Genomic DNA, 22,627 nt, shown 5'->3' on the forward strand with positions numbered 1-22,627 from the left:
CCCCCCCCCCCCCCCCCCCCCCCCCCCCCCCCCCCCCCCCCCCCCCCCCCCCCCCCCCCCCCCCCCCCCCCCCCCCTCTGTGTATAGATGGCTCTACGTAAGTTACGCTGGTCGGTTGAAGGTCGTGTTAACTTAATCGTGGCAAGTAGGTCCGAGTAAGATCATGTGGACAACTAATGGTGTGTGTGAAATATACATGAGGTATTTACTGCTGCAGAGATTGACTTATGCCGACTAGGAAAACCCCGTCTGAACAAGACTCTAGTATCTCGACTTTTTGTTCTCTCTCTCTCTCACTCTCTCGCAATACAATTGGGGGAAATGCATGTTCCCTTTTGTCACCTGCACTGGTTTCAATATTTGTTCTGACTTGTTTTCAATTACAAGACTGTGATACTATGTCATGTAGCGTTACATGGATATCACATTGCAGATAAATTCATCAGTATCAGGTTTGATAAATTGAAAGAAAACTGAATTTGAACCCCGGACCATGACCTCTCCCTCTCTCTCGCAATATGATTGGGGAAATACATGTACCAGTTTACCGCCCCCCCCCCCAAGGTACTTCATCGACTTTGCACGTCATATATTTTATTCCAGACAGTAGGTCTTACAAGTATTTAAAAAAATTGAAGTTACATACACCCTTATTTGCATCTGGCTCGAGGTTTGCTTGGTTATTGGAGGAATCGCAGGAACTTATGTGTTTACATGATCGCATTATTTCTTTTTATTCTATCACTAGTGTGTGCTTTTTTTTTTTTTTTACTGTTTACAAGTCAATTGTATTTTTGTCGATTATTGTTTTATTAAGCTTTATATTCCATGGTAATTTGGGGGAAAATTAATCTTAGTAATAGTTGTTGCTGAATTTTAGCAACAGTTGTTCGCCATTGCTGCTCTTACAACCATGACATAGAGTAGCAATTTACTTTTTTCGGGAATCATGATAATTCGTTTTACAATTGAGTCCACTGTTCGCATGATTAAGCGGAGAGGGGTCGGAGTGAACGTTCTCTGCCTTAAATGGCGATGTAGTATAATTCTGATATGTTCATCCTTCCTACAATTCTATTTCAGTGACAATAAACGACCTATTTTAAATGTAGGTTTCCTTTGAGAAGTTTCTATTGTAAAAAAATGTTTGGCCCGCACAATATAGATCCCACTGGTTCAAATATTTTGTCTGACTTCTTTTCAATGACAAGATCGAGTACGCGCTCTTAAGTCTATGGTGCAAATCAATCATGTTTTACAACAATAGAAACCTTTTAAAGGAAGCCCAACATTAAAAGAGGTAGTTTATTGTCACTGAAATAGCATTGTAGAGAGGATGAACATATCATGTTAATTTTATGTAGCGTCACATGGCAATAAGCCATTTTCGTAATGTAACCAAATTTTATACATAAGTCTTTGTAAAATGCCTCAATACACATTATTTCATTCACCTGATAAGAATAATAGTACTTCAATAGTCAGAATGCAAACTGCATAAATTAAGTATTGCTAGGTAGGTCGTGCCATAATGTTTGTCCAACCTGACAACAACTAATGTATGCAGTTCGGATGATGTCTATTGAAATAATATTATTCTTATCAGGTGAATGAAATAATTTGTATTGAGGCACTTCACAAAGATTTATGCATTAAATTTGATTACATTACGAAATTGGCCTATTCATTTAATTCAATTGATCAGTCAATTCTGTTGGAAGCAACGTTACACTTCAACATTTTACCGAATGGTCCACGTCAAATGGAATGTCCCTTAACCCTGCTAAATGTAAAGGTATGCAGGTGTGTTTTATGAAAAAGCCCCCAACACCACTGTCACTGGAAATTGAGTCAACAACCTCTCTTATGCCTAGTTCACACCGACGCCGAATGTCGCGCTTTAAATCGGCGATCATTTCGGCGTCATTTTTTCAAAAAATCTCACGATCTCCCGAGATATGTTATGCTAAGTTCACTCCGACGCCGAATTGATGGCGCATTAAATCGGCGAGCAAAGCGGCGGCAAAGCGTAACAAAGTTTAATTAAAGCGTAAAGACCTAATAGAGCGTGAGAAAGCTTTGAGCAATTCGGGACATTCGGCAAGAGCGATAAAAATTTAAACTCTGTTAAGCTTTCCTACGCTTTGAGCAAAACTTTGATAAGCTTTAATACGCTCTCCCCGCTTTACGCAATTCGTGACAGATCGCCTCAAATTTTTAAACAGTTTAAAAAAAATTGGCGCTCTTGCCGAATGTCCCAAATTGCTCAAAGCTTTCTCACGCTCTATTACGGTCTTTACGCTTTAATTAAGCTTTGTTACGCTTTGCCGCCGTTTTGCTCGCCGATTTAATGCGCCATCAATTCGGCGTCGGTGTGAACTTAGCATAAAGCAATCCACGTCTGTCAAATTTTTAGGAGTCCATATCCGCTGTGATTTTAAATGGGTGATCATTTTGATTTCATGATAAAACCAGGGATATCTTTTCTTAAATTATCCTACCATCTCATACCATACTGTTTTATGCTCTTATATGTTTTTTGTATATCATGTTTTTCATGTTTATGTTCTTATGTTCTCATATTCTATGTTTTTTTTTATTGTTCGACCAATATCTAATTTTTATAATAATAATGTAAAACAAACAAATATACTAACTAGGTGAACACACCCAAAGAAGGGCCATGCATTATGGTTCAAGGAATGGCCACACAGAGGAATTTTTCCTGTTGGGGGCCGGGGGAAAATGCAATGAATTTTTGACAATTTATTGCATTTTCTTCGTTTTGGGGGATTTGTGGAAGGGGCCGCGTACCCTAGCAAACACTGCGTACAGTCATGATTCAGGGGCTAAGCAATGGCCTCGTTACTGTGAGGCCCCAGGATAAAAATCGTGTCGATCAGCTATATATTAGTGCCCTTTTGTGAGGCATTAATCCTCATTACTGTCAATTATGACTTAAGGACGTAGGTCCCTTAGCTGATTAGCATAGTAGCCCATATATGATTAAGCAGTCACGCAAAACAAACGCTCGCAAATTAATATTCAATAAAATCTGAGAATGTATGCCATTATCTAGATCTATTAGAAAAAAATAATTTTTTAAAATCCTTCCCTAAACTGGGGTAAAAATAAATATTCCACCATTATGACCAACAGTGTATATATGTGTACACTGATTTATTTAGAAAATTAATTCACTACGTGATATGTCTTAATACGTTTTATGTTTGTATAAATATTTATGTTTTTACAATGTACAAAGTTCTGCAATTCAGCCATCTGGCTGCAAATGAACTTTTAATAAAACCATTACCATTAATTCAATTCAATAATTATTGGCTTATTATGCAATTTCAAAATACAAGCATCTTCATCGTCGTTTTACATGAAAGGAGCAGTAGCTCGATTGATCATGTTTACATGTTGACATGATAAAGTGATAAATACATATAGGCCTATATCAATCGCATTTTTAAATATTTGCACGTTAAAAAGATTGTTAAAAATACATTTGAAATAACCGTATTACACATTAAAAATGACAAAAGAAAGTTTCATGACAAAGATAGTATGTCATAAATTACTGTCGTTACGTACACGCTTACTTTCATCTGGCTCGAATTTTGCTCGGTTATTTGGTAATGGGGGATGAACATGAAATAAGAATAATTTTTAACATGATCGCACTATGTCTGATTCATTCCTTTTCTAATGCTTTCTGACTGTTTTCAAGACAATATCATTTTTGTCAATCCTAGTTTTATCTAGCTTTATGTCCCATCCATGGTAATTTTTAGGGAAAGCAATATTAGCAATGATCGTTGCATAATTTTAGATGTAGAAATAGTCTGTCTTTTTCTAAAAGTTGATACACTATGACATTTATACTACGTCTATATGTTGCTTCATTATAATATAAATCATTCTCAGAATATTAAGTTGTTGCCATGGCTACAGCTATTCTCAAGCGTGACCATGACCCTGGATAACCCCTGTGTTATTTGCAATCTAACATGTAGCTTGATGTATATATATATTTACGCTTACATTGTGCTTCTATGTATTTGATTTTAAAATATGTTATATTCTGAAAACAATTATTCATTGTCATGCCAACGTTTCTGGCAATGTCACCAAAAACACGTTTAATGTCAAACAGGCAGTTAAGAATAGCCAGTCATCTGGGTTCCACGTACAAAAAAAAATATAACAAACACAGGAACAGTAAACGAGAATAGATAAGCATTTGTCTAAAGAGAACGATACATCTGCGATATTATTATCCCATGCACTTTATCATTGAGCATTTAAGCCATGCATATACCTTCTTTGATGTTTGTATTATGGTGTTGTCATAGCGAATTTTGGTCAGTAAAAACACTTACCTTCAATATTAACATCTCTGAATATTACACATTACATTATTTGTGTTATCTTCATATCCGCCTTTTCAGCATCTACCAAAAACACGAATGCTCCAGAATTGCCACGATGGTGGATTGTATTTCACAACCGAGACTGTACTTCATCACAGTGTGCTTCGTTGTCATGACGACCTGTGTCTATCTGAATAGTCTAACTATCGGTACGAGGCTATACAGCCACGGCAGGTAAGCACTCTCCCGAAATAATTGTTATGTTTATCCATAATTTTAGGATCAGCTCAATTGGCCACTCTTACCAAAAACGGGATAAAAAATGAAAAGAATAATTTTTGACGGAGATTCCGAACGTAACAATGATTTTAAACATGACGACTCAGAACGCTTAGGAAAAAAAGCCCAGTTTCGGAGCTGTGTTGCGCAATAGCATATGACGTCACTGCAGGAGCCTCTCCGGTGAAAAGGAGGGTGATTTAGGCATTAAAATGTCTTTATAAAGGCAAACTATGATATTAATTGAAGAAAAAAAAAACATTTATCCGAAAATAATATGCATGTAACTGTTGTCGATCACGAAAACCCAATAAATTCAGTCAGACACAAGCTTTTACGGGAGTTGTCAATCTTTATTTTACGTCTCCGTATCCATCCATGTAACTCCGTGAAAACTGTATGACAAAGACAAAAATTGCAAGCATAATAAGTAAATATGCAAATGAATCTCACCACAACTGCAATGCTTCAATACGTTACCAAATAAGGAAATGAGTATTTATATCGATTACAGTTTCGATCGATCACAGAATCATCTACGCAAATAATCTTGGCTATAAACCCTTGCCAATCGTTATAATCATTATGTCATACAATTTATAAGGCTTCTATGGCTCCTTGTAACTTGACAGCCTAACTAAATTGAATCAACTCCAATAACGAAAGAATAATGACTTTTCATTGCCCCACATATGCCTTTCTATGTAAGTAGAAAGTGTAGATCCTTCCAGACCCTTCCTTGTAAACTTCATTTATCTTTGTCCTAAATTACCCTAATCCAAGTACTTTCATAACTATGATAAATGAAACCTGTCTCATACAGTCATAAGTCATATATATATCAGTCATTACTCTTCACTTTATCCAATATTTCATAAATGAATTTACCGTTCTACGTAAATTCCTACACAGTCGCACATTACACGTGTACATGAACGTATCGCTACATACAGCCAGACTTGGCTTTATATCCAAATTAATCTTCATAATCCTTTACATAACAGCACTTAATTGCAAGCAAACATCATATATATAAATATACTGACCTCTGTGCCTTTTGTGAACTGAATATCCCTCAGAATACGATTTTTGACAAATCAAAACATTCGGTAACAAACAAACTCAGCTTGCTCCATCGAACCAAAAATAGAGGGCGACAAATTTCTGAGCAAGTCAACGTCATCTACAATGCACTTTATAATCTCAGTACGTTTCTGGCAATTTCGCCATTCCTAATAATGAATTGCGATGATATTGTAAGATCCTTAGATGCGTCATCAAGCCACGTGACCCTAAATGGATGGATAATGTAATTTTGGGGTCAATTTCGAGATTTTCTGAAAAATCAAAGGCTGGAATATTTAATAAGTAGAGGTGTATTCATGTTTTGAATGGCTATGTTAGTAGGGTTAGAGTGGCCCTTTAAATTTTGATGAAATCAAATTTAATTTGATTTCTGTTGATGTGCAGGGATGCATACAACTCATATTTTGTTATTCAAACATCTAAAAATATTTTATCGAATTCTAGATATTAAACAAAAAAATTATTTAACTTGTTTAAATAAGCCGAGGTGTATTAGCGAGTTATGACGAGTTGTGATGAGTTGCCTCAAAGAGGCACTAGCAATACTCGCGAATAGCTCTTCTTGTAACTTGGGATAACTCGCGCGACTTAGTATGGCTCGTCGTAACCTTTTACAACATTTTACGGCTCTCCTCGAAGTCGCGAGCAGTTTCAGAATTTTGAACATGTTCAAAATTGTCACTGTCTCGTTGAAACCCGAGGTGAACTTGCTTACACTCGCAATATACTCGCATTATTCGTAACAAGGTTGCACTGCACTCTTCATAACTCATAGCAACTCGCCACCTTCAGGTATACTACGCGAGTGCTATTCGAGTATCCAAGAGTGGAGTTCGAGCACGACGATCGTGCTGCGTGTCATGCCTACGATATTAACGCGAGTTTAGATCGAGTACGGGGACTTACGGCGAGTTTCGTATGAGCATGAGCAGAGTGCAAGGCGATCATAACGAGCATGACAAGTGCACCATTACGTCAGCTGGCCTACAATTGTGCAGAGGATCAAGGCCTATTCTTCCTCCAACATATCGAGCAAATATGCTTCTGACATCCATCTTTATTTTGGAGAGCGCCATAATCAGAGGCAGCCCTCTTCGGGGGACAGGAGAGCAGGAAGGGGTGCCGGGGGCACATTGCCCCCACTTTTTTAAGTACTCGAAATGTGCCCCTTTCTACATAGGAAAAGTGCCTCTTTATCTTTGACTTGTGCCCCTATTAATTTGTAGAAGTACTCCTACCCCTTCAATAATGATAAGCGCTATATAAAAATTAAATATTATTTTCATTATTTTCACCTCTTATATTAAAGTGCCCTTTTATTTTGACAAGTGCACCTTTTCTTTCAACAAGTTCCCATTTTCCTTTGCAATATTTGCTCTTTTTTTACTTTTGATAATTGCCTCCTTCACGTCAGATAATTTGCCTTATTCAAATCTGAGATGTGCCTCATTTATTTTGACAAGTGTCCTTTTCCTTTGTAAGAAGTGCCCCTTCACCTGTTAATAACTCTCTCTCTCTAAGTGCCATACCGATTGACTTTGGCGATCATGCTGTTCCACAACCCTCGGTTCCTCGGTTTCTGCAGACTGTCCATCCAAAGTATCCTCCTTCTTCCCCTGCTCCTTCTTCCCACAATTTTCCTGTCAAAGCAAGATTCTCTAGGCCTTCTTTACGTGTAATGTGACCCATGAACTTCAACTGCCAAATCAACATATCACGTATCATTTTCCTTTGCACTCCAGCTCGTGTGAGAACTTCCTCATTACTTACTTTGTCAGTCCAGGGGATTTTCATCATTCTTCTTAAAAACCAAATTTTGCAACTTTCCTAACGCTTTTTAGTATCAGAGGCTAAAGTCCACGTTTCACAATTCAATACTCTTATTCTGGTCCTCATACTTATTGTTCGATTTGTCAGAATTTTGCCTAGCTTTGAAAATGCAGATTTAGCGAGAGCTATCCTTTTCTTGATCTCTGTCTCACATCTGGCATCCTCGGTGATCATGCTGCCGAGGTAGTTAAATGAGGATACTTGTTTAATAATCTGTTCTTTCAGTTTCAAGTTACATTTTGGACTGCTCTTCTTAGTTAATAACTACCCCCTTTTTAACTTGGATACGCGCACCTTATATTTCACATTTTCCCTTTTCCCTTTCTAATAAGGGACTTATCCCCTTTATATAAATGCCCCTTTTCACCTCTTATAAATGCCCCTATCAAAATCAAATGGGGGCCCTTTTTCGTCGACACATGCCCATTTCCTATTATCATAAGTGCCTTTTTTCATCCCTGGTGAGTGCCTCTTTTAGAAGGTGTAAGAAGTGCCCCATTTTCACCTCTGATAATTACTCTCTGTACTTTGAATGAGCTCCTTTTCTTTTTGATAAGTGTCCTCTTTTCCTCTCATCACTAAACTAATTTGAGGACCATCACACTCAACTGCAAAGTATGATGCTTAAACATTATCTTGTACTGTGTTTAAAGTGAAAATAATAATTATTATTATTATTATTATTATTGTTATTATTATTATTATATATTATTATTATTATTATTATTATTATTATTATCAGTATTATCATCATCCCTGATAATGTAATCACAATGTAAGGGTATATACCAATGTCTAAAACATTGTATATTTTCGCTTTGAGAGTTCCCTCTGAAGGTGCCCTGTTTTCTTGGTGCCCCCTCCCCCCCCCCCCCCCACTCGATAATGCGTCGTATAATAATTCATGCAAATACCATACAAATTAGTACATTTCAAGCGAGTTCACGCGAGTTTACGCGCGTTCAAGCTCGCGCCAGCTCACCACAACTCGAAGCTCCAACTCGGCTTAAGCGTTGGTCACATCCCACCGTGCGTGTTTTTAGTCCGTACGGTTTTTGGGGAGGCCACGGCCGCCACGTTTTTTCTGAAAACGTAGGGAGGGAGTGGCAAAGGCAGGGAGGGAGTACCGGCAACGCGCGTCACACGCACTGGGGTGAATCGGTAGCCCGAACGCAGCCCGAACGCAGCGAAAGTTCCCCGTGCACTAAAAGTGCTACGGTGTGTCTGCGTGCTCCCAAATCCGTACGGAGGCGGTTCTCATCACGTACGGATACCCAAATTTTGCCCACGTTTTTGCACGTAGACAGCACGCACTTGAAAGTACGGTGGGATGTGACCACCGCATAAGTGGGAGCCCGGCTTGAGGCTCCACCCTAAAAAAAATGTTACAGATCTCATTCATCTTGTGACTTCATCTGTAAATCATTAGTGAGCTATTGAGTCGGTGGTATGTAATTTACCTCAGCTCAGCACATGCTCACAAAAGAATTGCATTCTCACATGCAATACCTCCACATTACCTTTTTTTTCCTGGTAATATTCACTATGAACATGACGGACAAAGAAAGAGGACAAAATCTACAGTTCCTCAGGTAGATATAGGAACATACCTTCCCTGCTATTATGTAAAAAATGTGTAGAACAGGTGTCACATGTATATTCACCTGTTCTACACATTTGTGCATGATAATAGCAGTGAAGGGATGTTCTTTTGTCTACCACAGCAATTGTTGAGGGTAGAATGAGGAACTGTTTATTTTGTCCTCTGTCTTTGTCCGTCATATTCATAGTGATTACAGCACGTCTGACATAGCAACTCCTATGTTGGTATTATATGGTCTATTGTAAACAGGTGGTCAGCCCTGGTGAAGCGTCATAGCAAGGAATAGTAATGCTTGCATTTCCATAATTTTGTTAAACGAATTCGTTTTGACTGGGTGCCTGCCGTATCAATAAACCGAGTTGACAACAGATTTATGCATGGCTGATCGTTAAATTTGGGTGAAATAACGCAGGTTTACCCACATTTGAACATAGAAATATGCCGCCATTTTGTCTTCTTAAACACCGAAACGGATGACGTCAATATTACAGACGAGTCAACCAACAATGACTCTATTGTGTCGAATGATAAAACCGAAGATCTACAAAATGAGAACTTTTGTGAGGTATGTGATCTCCGTTGTGATGACAACAATCGGATTTGTATGCATTGTAAATGTCTAAACCTGCGAGTAGATCAACTATGCATGGACATGAAAAAGGTTCAACATGTCATTGAGTCACTTCTAGACAAAACATCTGACAGTTGCCCCGACCCAGCTCCCAAGGCATCTACACAGAACCCCCCACCAGAATCGCATTCTAAACAGTCACATTCAGCTTCCCCCCCCCCCTTCCCGAACAACCAACGCCTCATGGTACTGCAGAACAATTAGCAGATTACAGGCATAAGCGTAAAGATGACTTCATGCAACAAAACACTATGAATATGACTGACAAAGAAAGCGGACAAAATATACAGTTCCTCAGGTAGACAATGGAACATCCCTTCGCTGCTATTATGTAAAAATGTGTAGAACAGGTGTCACATGCATATTCACCTTTTTACATAATAGCAGTGAAGGGATGTTCTTTTGTTTACCCGAGGAACTGTATATTTTGTCCGCTGTCTTTGTCCGCCATGTTCATAGTGAAAGAAAGTTGTGAGTGAAAGAATGAAGCTACAATGTGATGTTCTTATTGTAGGAGATTCTATTCTTAAGCCTCTCAGACCGACCACGATGTCTTCACAAAAGAGAGTTAAATGTGAAACGCATCCCGGAGCTAAAATAGATGACCTCTTTGAACCAACAAAGAATATGGTTGATAAGAACCTACCCCAAACGGTCATCATCCACGTCGGATCAAACAATATGGCGATGAATGACTCAACAACAATAGAGAAAAAAGTGGAGTCACTGGCCCTTCAAATCCTAGGTGAATGCTCTTCCGTGAATGCGATTACGATTAGCTCCATCATCAAAAGGAGAGCGTATCAAAGTGACCTCCTCAACAAATTGAATGACACCAACAGTCGACTAAAGTCAATGGCCCTATCCTACGGATGGGACTTCATCAACAACGACTCTATCGAGCCAATTCAACATCTATGCAATGATGGCATACATCTCAGTCCTGAAGGGGTTAATTTATTCGCCCAGAATCTTATCCGCCACATCAACTCAGAACGAGATAGTCGATTACAGAGGGATGATCAAAACGATAAACCTGTATTCCCCATCTCAAATGATGTTCAACAAATACATGTTGATCGGAGGACTTTATCCTCCACCTACGCCACTCGCCATCCCTTCCCACCTGACCCGCATCCTTTCTCCATGGCAATGCAGAATCCGCATCAGCAAACTGCGTCATATGTGTCTGAAGGACCACAACTGCAACCCCCTACAATGAGCTATGCGCATGCTGTTTCTTCCCCTCGCTACACAGGATGTTTTTACAGTGGAGAAACAAATCACAAGCACCTACACTGCCGTTTTGGAGAAAAGATTAGGTGCTACCTTTGCAATGAAACTGGACACAAACGTAAATTCTGCAAGAATACATATACCTGCTAAAAAGCAGGCAAGGAAGACTGTGCCGATAATGATGCACTAAAGAAACATTCTCCTAAAAATGATGACAAAAATGAAGAAGTCACTAATGACGATGATATCAGCGATTTTAATGGTAATATTGAAACTAGCTTCGATGACAACGAGGCAAACTTCAGTGAAGAAATAGAATTGGACTTTGACGATGGAGTTGACTTCGATGAAATTGATGCCAGTGAACCCAATTTTGCTGACAAAAACTAAATAGACATTAATATTGGCAATGTATATGACTCTGATTTAGATACTTGTTAATGTAGTCCGGGAACGGAAGAAACCAAATTGTTACCTAATAATATTAAAGATAATTGTCTGAGAATAAAAAAGAAGCATGGAATAAGAATAGCTCAATTGAACATTATAACTCTGTTATCTAATATTGACAATCTTCAATTGATGGTTAATGATTTTAAATTTGATCTTATTGCATTGAATGAAACAAGATTAAGCAGTGAAATAAAGGACGTGCAGATAGGTATACATGATTACTGTATTTATAGGAAAGACCGTAATAAGAATGGCGGAGGGGTTGCAATATACGTTAATGAAAATAAACCTAGCCACAAACTAAGATCAGATCTTCTGGTAAATGATATCGAACTTGTTGCTGTTGAAGTGAAGCAACCTATGTCTTCACCTATGATTGTTTTAGCTTGGTATAGACCCCCTGGAACAAGTATCGAACTATTTAAAGCCATTGAGAATATTTTGTTAAAAATTGACGAGGAACGAAAGGATATCATATTTTTAGGAGATTTCAATTGCAATATACTTGCAGACCCTTTATCTTGCTAAACAAAACGATTACTTGAAATTTGTCAAAATTATTCTTTAAGCCAAATAATCAAAGAACCCACGAGGGAAACACCGCTTTCATCTACCCTTACTGATTTAATTTATACTTCTAACTGTGTGAAAGTGGTTGAAAGTGGCGTCATTCATTTAGGAATAAGTGACCACTCACTTGTATATATTGTATGGGGTCGAGTTCGCAAATCATTTCCTAACCATGTGTATAGGACATATAGAACTTATAAGAATTTCAATGTAAATGACTTTTGTGACGACCTAGGTAACATTGATTGGCAAAGTGTTTTTACAGGTACTGATGCCGATTCTTCGCTACATGAATTCCAGACAAAGTTATTAACATTATGTAATTTACATGTTCCGGTCAGAAAAAGTCGTGTAAAAAGAGATCGGAAACCCTAGATAAATGCTGAAAAAATTAATCTTATTCATGAAAGGGAAAAGTTGAAAGAAACTGCAACGCGAAATAATACTCGTGAGAATTGGAAAGCATTCCGAAAAAGCAAGAATCACGTTATTTATAGAATAAGAACAAACAAAAGAAAAACATTTCAAAAGAATATTAAAGACTCGCAGGGTAATGTTAAGAAAACATGGAAAAATCTTAACATGCTGATACCACGCAAGAATAAAAATGTGAAAATTCAATATTAAAAATTGATGGAGAAGAAATTCATGACACGAAAACAATTTCACAAAAATTGAATGAATTCCTCGTCAAAGTAGGTCCTTCACTTGCTAGTGTCATTCAATGTACGAGGCACATAAATGCAATTACCAATGTTATGCGATTCTTACCGCATACGCTGACCAATATCTCTCAAATTATCCCAGTAACCATAGATGAAGTGAAAAAACAATTGTTGAAACTGTCAAATGACAAAGCAATGGGATGTGATATGATACCGATGAAACTGATTAAGCTGGCAATTTCCAGTATTAATGAACCTTTAACACATGTTATAAATACCTCTATTAGTACTGGATGTGTCCCTATCGAATGGAAAAAGGCAAGAGTAAGTGCTCTACATAAAGGTGGAACAAATGAACCCACAAATTTTAGACCGATATCAATATTGCCAATACTTTCGAAAGTACTAGAACGTGTAGTGTTTGATCAGTTATATGACTATCTGAACAGTAATAATCTAATCAATGTATATCAATCTGGCTTCCGGCCACTGCACTCAACAGCCACTGCATTGCTGAATTCGACAGATCAATGGCTGAAAAGCTTTGAACAAGGCAAAGTGGTGTGCTCTCTAAAACTAGCTAGTAATACAAATTTGAATATTAACATAGATGGAACCCCTCTGAAAAGAGTTACTACGTGCAAGCATTTAGGAGTGATTATGGATGAAACTCTATCATGGACAGACCATATTAAATCTGTACAAAAGAAATGTAGTAGTGGATTGTTTATGTTAAAATCAATACGTAATATTGTTGGTAAAGATACATTGAAATTAGTATATAATTCATTGATTTTATCCCACCTCTACTATTGTGATGTAATATGGGGAAACTGTGGAAAGTGCCTTCAAAATGATCTCCAAAGAATTCAAAATCGGGCAGCTCGAATAATAAATGATACCCATTGGGATTCATCGGGACACTTCAACCTTAATAAACTTGGATGGGATACGCTTGAACAGAAAAGGAAAGAAAATATCGCTTTAATGACTTTCAAAATACTAAATAAAAAAGCCCCTTCTTATTTAATTGATAAATTTTCGTTCAGAGAAAGACCATATAATACGAGAAGTGGCAATCTATGTGTTAAGACAATCCAGCCTAAAACGGATAGTACCAAACGCACATTATTTTGTGTACAGAGGCGCTTGCCTATGGAACTCACTACCACAGGAATTGCAAGCTGCACAAACCAAGTACAGTTTCACAACAGGACTTAAAAGAATAACCAATTTATAATCATATACAGTATACTATGCTCAAATATGTCTATGAACTTTCGAATGTTTCCTTCTTATTTTTGATGTGTCCATTTGTGTGTTGTTTGAATTTATATTGTTGTGTATATATCTGCTCGGGTATTTTTAAATTTCCATATGATGTAATATAGTTTCATTTCATTTTATCCGAAAATGATTAAATAATAGAGTTTTATCTGCTGTACTTATTCATGATACTTATCTAGATAGAGATAGCAGGCTGAGGATTATAATTTGGCTTATCAGTGAAGGTTTTCAAAAAGTGGAACAAGTCCTACATTTATATGGAAATGTCTATTCTACATAAATGTACATTGTGCCCCACGCGTTACCACAGGTTAATAATATATTGTGTTAGTTAGATAAAGCTGATCCGACCTCTTTTTTTATGGAATTGGGCTGTCCCAAGGTATTAAACTCAGAACTTATTAAAGTTTCACTCAAATTCAATGTCGCATCTGTAAGTAATTCAAACATATTTCCCCGAATTCACAAAGGAGGTTTGTCGACAAACCTCCCTTTGTTTTTTACAAACCAAGGTTTGTAAAAACGCGTTGAAACGCGTCGTATGACGCACATAAACCTCGGTTTGTCGACAAACCTCCTTTGTGAATTCGGGCCATAATCTTTAAAAGGTAACGCGTGGACATGCACATTTTGAAACATCCCTCATTTGGATTTTGAATTGGTTCACGACCTGAAATTTCTAATATGAATGACCTACCCCCTATGCTATATGTCTGTGTTGATAATATATATTAAAAACTATTAAAATACATTAAAACGGATGAGGTATTTTTGAATGTCCCACGCGTTGATTTACATATGAATATATATTACTTTGGCACGTGACCGTGATTACTTTAAGAAAAGGTATGAAAAGACGAAGTGTGATTGTTGCTTTGGAAAAGTTCAAGTTTTATAAAAACAAAGCAAATAACCTAAACGAAAAATATTTAAAAACGAGTTCTCAGAATGCAGAAATGATTTGAGCAAAAATTGGAAGGTTTTGAAAAAATGCATGCTTTCAAGGCAAAAGGAGATAAACAACACAATCTTGATTGATGATAACAAATAATAACTGACAAAGTAAAGGTAGCAAATTTATTGAATGAAACTTTTAATAATGTGAGTTCAAATCTACACACTGGTACATGTCCAAGCATTGTAGATGGTAATTTCAATTCTTTACAAACGTTATTTCAAACCGATTTTTATTTTGAATTTCAAGGAATCAAATAAGAATTTGTTAGAAATAAACTACGCAATATTGATTGTAAAAAGGCTATAGGAATGGACGGTCTACATCCCAAGTTACTCAAATTAGATGCAGATATCATTGCGAAAAAACTCGCTATATCATTTAATCAATCATTAAAATCTTCACGATTTCCATTTGATTTCAAGGTTGCAAAGAGACTCCGATACACAAGGGAGGTACGTTTAGTGTGGGTAATTTCAGGCCCATTTCAATACTGCCCTCTTTGTCAAAAAATCAAGAGAAAGCCGTACATAAACTGTATTCTTACCTTAACCAAAATAATTTATTATCAGAACGTCAGTCTGGATTTAGACCGCTTCATTCCTCAACCACATGTCTCACAGAAATTACTGATTTTACAATTTTTTAATAATATGAATTCGGGTCAGATTACTGGATCAATATTTTACGATCTTAGTAAAGCGTTTGACGTTATTCCACATGAAATAATACTTGATAATTTTTTTTTCGAAGGCATGAGTAACAAGCTATATGAATGGTTTAAATCTTACTTAATTGGTATACAAAATTGTTTTACTATAAAAATTCATTGTAGCGAGTATTTAACTGTTAAATCCGGGGTGTCACAAGGGACAATTCTGGGCCCCTTGAATTTTTGTTTGTATATTAATGATATTAATAATTTAAAATTCATAATAATTCCAAGATGTCACTTTTTGCTGACGATACTGTCAATTTTAATAATTCTAACGATTTTTCTGAAGTTCAAGAACATTTACAGAATGACTTTGATTTAATATGTAAATGGTTTGATATAAATAAGATGTATATACCCTCAAAACAACTATGGTGATGTCCTTTGGATCAACAAGAAAGTTGGAGAACACTCGTCTCTCAATTAAATCAAATGGTTATAACTTACAGTGTGTCGAAACAATAAAATACCTAGGAGTTATACTTGACTCACAATTTACGTGGTCTGAACATATAACATGAATAAGTACTAAGATGTCCCGTCTTTATTGGATGTATTCCTCAAATAACATGCCTAATCCCCCATAAAGTTATTAGGTAGAAGTGTTGTGGTCGAGTGGGTACGTCGCCGGACTGTCGATCACAAGGTCCGCGATTCGAGTCCCGCCGCCGCACTAATGTCCTTTGGCAAGACATTGATCTACATTTTCCAAACTCCACCCAGGTGAAGTAAACGAGTACCTGGTAGGAATTTATTCCTTAAAATGGCAGCCGAGCTTAAGCCAGGGTTATAATCGGGAGCGCCAGGAGGGTCAAATCTGACTGACATGAGCGCTATACAAGAACCCACTATTATTATTATTAGTATAATTATAAAACTCTTGTATTAATGTTACCACATAGCGACTATTGTTGTACAGCTTGGGGAAACTGCTAAAAGACAAATCTATCGAAGCTGCAAAAGTTACAAAATAGATTTGCGAGATTAATTTTATATAAATATTTCGACACACCACTTTAAATTGGCAATCGGTCGAACAAAGATTACAATATCACTACGGTTTGTTAGTTTTTTTAAAATTATAAATGTCATGGCCCCAACTTATTTAAAATCACTTATCAATTATCGCACCTTCAAGTACTGTACCCGCTATTCATTGAAATCTCTTCTTGACATCCCATACCCGAATGAAAAGAGAAAAAAAATCTGTTATAAAGCAAGCACCCTGTTTAACAAACGTCCTTTCTCAACTCAATTAAGCAAATCAATTAAAACATTTAAGCGAGGATGCCAATTGGCAAAGCATTTATTATAGTAGAGTCTCCGTTCTGTTTCCCTTTACCGGTATAATTATTTTGTCTGATGTTATATATATTTGTACTCTAGATGATGTCAACTATGTCAATATTTAGTTTTTATGAATGTTCTACTTTCATGTATTCCATGTGTTTTTGTATATCACATGTTTGTTATGTCGTCCTAGAGGGCGTACTTGGAAAGCAGTTTTTTACTGAATGTAGTCCTACCTACCGTCTATTTTAAATAAAACTTAAATAATAAATCATCATTTTCAGAATAAGGATTATCATTATTATTGTAATTACTATCATTATTTCGTCATTATATCAGCTTGATCAATGCTGCTTTTATCTGATTAGCAAATTGAGGGCAAGCTACAACCCGTAGCATTAGGCCTCAATTACTTTTCATAAGAGTCTTGCGGTACCAAGCAGAGCTGCTTTCTGCAGGAGCTCTATCTTTGTCGTAACCCAAATCTTCTTCAGATGTTTGGGAAGATTGCTTGTGATCATGCCTATGCACCAACCACCACGGGGTAACCTATATCATATTCATTATTTGTATTATTCATAAGTAGTAGTATCAACGCTAACGTGTTGTTGTATTTTTTCCGCCTTTAGAATGATGCCGAATGCAAGTTCATGGCGCCCTCATCGTCCACCTGACCCAAACGTCAACTGGACATGCAGTCCAAAACAGCGGATTGTATTCTGCAAGACACACAAGACCGGTTCGACAACCACTGCAGCTCTTCTGGAAAGGTTCGGTTACCGCCGAAACCTGAGTTTCGCTATGGGTAGAAACAGTCATATTATCTCCCACACTAAACTATTTCATCATTCTATGGCTTTCAAAATTCCTAATAGAACACGCCAAGACTTTGATTTCCTGGTAAACCACATTCGCTTCAATAGAAAAGAGATGGATATTTCGGTGCCGAACGCTAAGTATATTTCGCTAATTCGAAACCCGATAACCCAACTCGAATCTGAATTCGGATACTTCGAAATGGCCGATAAGCTCAAGATCAAAACCAAAAATCCGTTCATGACCTTCATCTCGAATCCGCAGAAATATTATCACATGAATTCAAATATGTGGTTTCGACGGAGAAACGGACAGTTATACGATTTGGGACTCGATCATAAATACGATGAGAATTTCACAGTCATCAAGGACAAAATTCAACAATTATCCACCGAAATAGATCTCATGATGATGAACGAATATTACGATGAATCAATGATTCTTCTGAAAAGGATGATGTGTTGGGATTTTGAGGACGTTCTTTACATAAAGCTTGGAGTTCGGAGCGGCTCGCACCGTTATCCCCTAACTGCAGGCGCCGTGGAGAAAATCAAGGTATGGAACGCCGGCGACGTGATGCTCTACGATTATTTCAATCGCACTTTTTGGCAGAAAGTTCGCGCTTACGGCTCGACATTCTCCCATGACCTCGCCCATCTGCGGACCATGCTACGTTATGTGTCTGATAAATGTATACACTCTGATAAGAAAAACCTTAAAGATAAACGGGTCGAACAATTCGTCCTTTATCCTAACACATCGAAATATTGTACAGATTTGATACGCGACGACGTCCAATACACAAAGCTGATAAGGAACGAGATGATCGAACGGGGTCGGCTTGAGTTTGAGAACAAAAATCGTTCACTCGGATAGGACAGTAAACTGTTGAATATTGTAACATTTACTTTCTCTTGAGTAGTATCTATGAATAGAAATGTGACACGAGGAGAATGTATTACCGCAAACTTATACATTTATACACACCAACATGTATCACCAAACATTTAGAGATCTTCTCACTATAAACATGACGGACAAAGAAAGAGGACAAAATATACAGTTCCTCAGGTAGACAAAGGAACATCCCTTCACTGCTATTATGTAAAAATGTGTAGAACAGGTGAATATGCATGTGACACCTGATCTACACATTTTTACATAATAGCAGTGAAGGGATGTTCCTTTGTCTACCCCGGAACTTTATCCTAACACATCGAAATATTGTACAGATTTGATACGCGACGACGTCCAATACACAAAGCTGATAAGGAACGAGATGATCGAACGGGGTCGGCTTGAGTTTGAGAACAAAAATCGTTCACTCGGATAGGACAGTAAACTGTTGAATATTGTAACATTTACTTTCTCTTGAGTAGTATCTATGAATAGAAATGTGACACGAGGAGAATGTATTACCGCAAACTTATACATTTATACACACCAACATGTATCACCAAACATTTAGAGATCTTCTCACTATAAACATGACGGACAAAGAAAGAGGACAAAATATACAGTTCCTCAGGTAGACAAAGGAACATCCCTTCACTGCTATTATGTAAAAATGTGTAGAACAGGTGAATATGCATGTGACACCTGATCTACACATTTTTACATAATAGCAGTGAAGGGATGTTCCTTTGTCTACCCCGGAACTGTATTTTTTGTCCTCTTTCTTTGTCCGTCATGTTCATAGTGTCTTAGGGTGGTTTTGTGTAGGGCAATGACCAGCGTGAGTAAAGCACAGTTGTATTGAATGATCACGCTGCTACGAGTCTGTGAGGCTCTTTCGCACCGTCCAAGTCAGCGAAATATCAAGCGGTCAAGTATTGCACATAACCGATTCAAGAAATCCTTTGCATTCGATGCCATTGGTGAACTTTGTATTTGAGAGGGGAAGTCGGTGAAAGTGATAAATACAAAGATTGATGTATGTGTGAACGATTGACCACAGCTTTTTTTAATTTGATGAAGCCCTTTTTACAATGAAATGGAAACATGTTACATGTCATGTTTGTACACCATTAATTTCACATAGTTACGAATGAGCCTCACAGAGACAGAGAAGCGTGATCATTCAATACTGTGCTTTGCTGAAGCTGATAACGAGGATGTTATCTCAACCAACACGGATTTTTCTTAGATGTATTAATTTATAAACTTATGATCGTTTTAGTACAGTTTGTGAAGAACTAAGAAGTAAAACGAATTAAGTGAATTATGCATAAAGCCTCGGCTAGATCTGACGCGGTAAACCGCGGCGGGTTTTATTTTCTGATGACGTCAGTATCATACGCTTCATTTTCTGTATCTTCTAACACAGAGAACTTGAAGAACTTTGATTTAAAGAGAAGGTTCATTGATTTTAAAAACTAACTATAATGTCATTAATGCAAAGGTAAAACTTTGATTAGACAAGGTTATCACAATTCCATGTCTGGAAACATTCGAAGTAATGATTATTATCAATTACAAAACGCTTCAATACAGCTCCGGCATAGCACCTGATCGAAGAGCTCTCCGAACGCAGTTGAGATGTGTGACGTCACATGTTGAACATGATTTGCACATTCAGACGATGTTCCACGACATCTCACATATTTTAGTGCCTGTTTTGTCATCTTCTCTTCAGTTATTTCTTTTACTTCACTACTGTCAGTCTAAATGTTCAATCTATTGCCTCACTGATGAAAATGCATCGATAACAAAATTAAAGATAAACTTTAGTACTGGTAATGCGATTGCATTGTGAAAGAAAAGGTGTGGAAAGGATCAGAAACAGTTGATCATGTAGCATGTAAGTATTGGTGTGCACTGCAAGGTTCTGGAGTCATCAAAATCATAATAAATTTGACCGAGTCTTGGTAAAGTAACAAGCACATACACAGAAAGCTATGTATGGGACAACACGAATGGTGTCGGGGTTGGTACTACCTTGATTCCTTGTCTTTCTATGCTCATTACTCAGCCAGTATACATTTTCTTCCAAAATTGTTTGGCACATGTCATTTATTTGTAATCTTGAACATTCAGTGTAAGTTTCGTTTGATTCTGTGAGAAATAATTTTCTTTTTTTTACCAGTACTCAACCTTCTCTTTAAGGATTCCGTCGCTTGTAAACCAAATAAGACGCCATTGTATTTTCAGCTGCATACACCGCGGTATGTTTGGCGTTTTAAAGGCGAGAAATGCCGTCCATGCTATTATTCCGGGGGGGGGGGGGGTTCAATTTAAAAGTGTGGTCTTTGATTGTTTATTAACCCCTATCCTGTGTATTTACAAAAAAAAACAATTTAGTTATCAGAATCGGTTTCATATCCCATTTTCAATGGTGTTAACATTCCATTACATTTATATACACTAAACTTATCATAATTTGAGAAATAATAGTATTGCAATTATGTTTTTTCTTTATGGCATGTCGTCTGCTTGGGCAGGATTGGTATATATTGTGACGTCATTAAAACATCGTTATTTTTCTGAAAATCTCTCGTATATCCTAGATGCTTTTGGAGGTGGTTTTATATGTATTTGTAAAAATCACACGATATGTAGTTGACCTAAAAACTTGTGTGGTAGCCATCTGTTAGCTTACCAGTTTCTAGTGATACGTTATTTGCCATATTTGTGATTTTCTTTAAACGGGCACTTCAAGCTACACAACCATAATTCTCTCTTTTCATTTTGCATGTTATATACATGTATATAATATATATATAATATATATATATATATATACATATATAATTATATACGTGTGCGTGTGTGTGTATATATTACTTGGAGTACCAACCATGTCCCATTAGTCTGCCTTATTGAATATATATATATATATATATATATATATATATATATATATATATATATATTTATATACGTAGTTATACAGTGGTTTTACACATATATATACTCAGTTATACATACAGTTTATTTATATAGAGAGAGAGATATATACATATATGTATACATGTATATACCTAGGTAAAGAAAATGTGATACCTATCCGAATGAAGTAATTTAAAATTCTTTTCAAAGTTGTAATAAGTTCAAATAGACAGGTACCAAATCTCCTTTAACTAAATATGGAAAAAAATCCTTTCAACAATGTACCATCATGCTTTCAACATGAGTATATTCTAGACAAATATTAGGTAAAAGCAAAATGTTATGATCACTGTTTACCCTACATTTGGTAGATACTATATTATTTGTAGATTTTACGTGAAACATTGCTTTGTCTAGTTGACAATTAAATTCTCTAAAGTTATAAACTAGGCACCATTATGAATTCATTCAACTTTTTGTTAAATAGGCCCTGTTTATGAAGCCTTGCTGGCAACTAAATCCTCTGTAGTTTAGTATTATTAAATCTCTCATGTCGTAAGAGAAGTATCAATAGAAAGTGGGTTTATTCATGTTTTTAAAAGATACCTCATTTGTTAGGATTTTCAGTCATAGAATGTGCAGTAGGTCAAAATAAGGGTTAAAGGGATAGTTGAGTTCTGTTTCAGACCGCAAATGCCTTCAAAGTGCATGGTTTTTGCTCTTATTCTTATCTATGACATTTATAGTGCTCTTTTAGAACCTAAAATTGCTATGAAGGTAATTTTAGACCCCAAAATGTGTGAAATTTAGCCAATACAATCATACCAATTCAGCTCCACACGGTGACCGTCAATTAATTATTAAATTAAAAATAACAATACATGAACTGGCTAATTGCGGGTAATATATAAGCAACACGAAAATGCCAACAAAAAACCAACATCGGCATTGGCTGAATTACGACGTAAAAGGCGTTATTTCGTTTTTGTCAACGTTTTTTCAAA

The 22,627-nt window shown here is 36.7% G+C and overlaps 1 protein-coding gene across 1 annotated transcript; it reads left to right on the plus strand.

Moving 5' to 3' along the window:
• Positions 1 to 4,555: 4,555 nt before the first annotated feature.
• LOC115921129 (galactosylceramide sulfotransferase-like) lies at positions 4,556 to 18,909 on the plus strand. Its single transcript, XM_030978243.1, has 2 exons — positions 4,556 to 4,613; positions 17,609 to 18,909. Exon 2 carries the CDS (start codon positions 17,610 to 17,612, stop codon positions 18,669 to 18,671), a length of 1,062 nt encoding a protein of 353 aa, XP_030834103.1. The 5' UTR covers positions 4,556 to 4,613; position 17,609; the 3' UTR covers positions 18,672 to 18,909.
• The last annotated feature ends 3,718 nt before the right edge of the window (positions 18,910 to 22,627 follow it).

This window comes from Strongylocentrotus purpuratus, unplaced genomic scaffold (assembly GCF_000002235.5).
Source record: "Strongylocentrotus purpuratus isolate Spur 01 unplaced genomic scaffold, Spur_5.0 spur5_scaffold_1, whole genome shotgun sequence".
Lineage (NCBI taxonomy): Eukaryota > Metazoa > Echinodermata > Echinoidea > Camarodonta > Strongylocentrotidae > Strongylocentrotus > Strongylocentrotus purpuratus.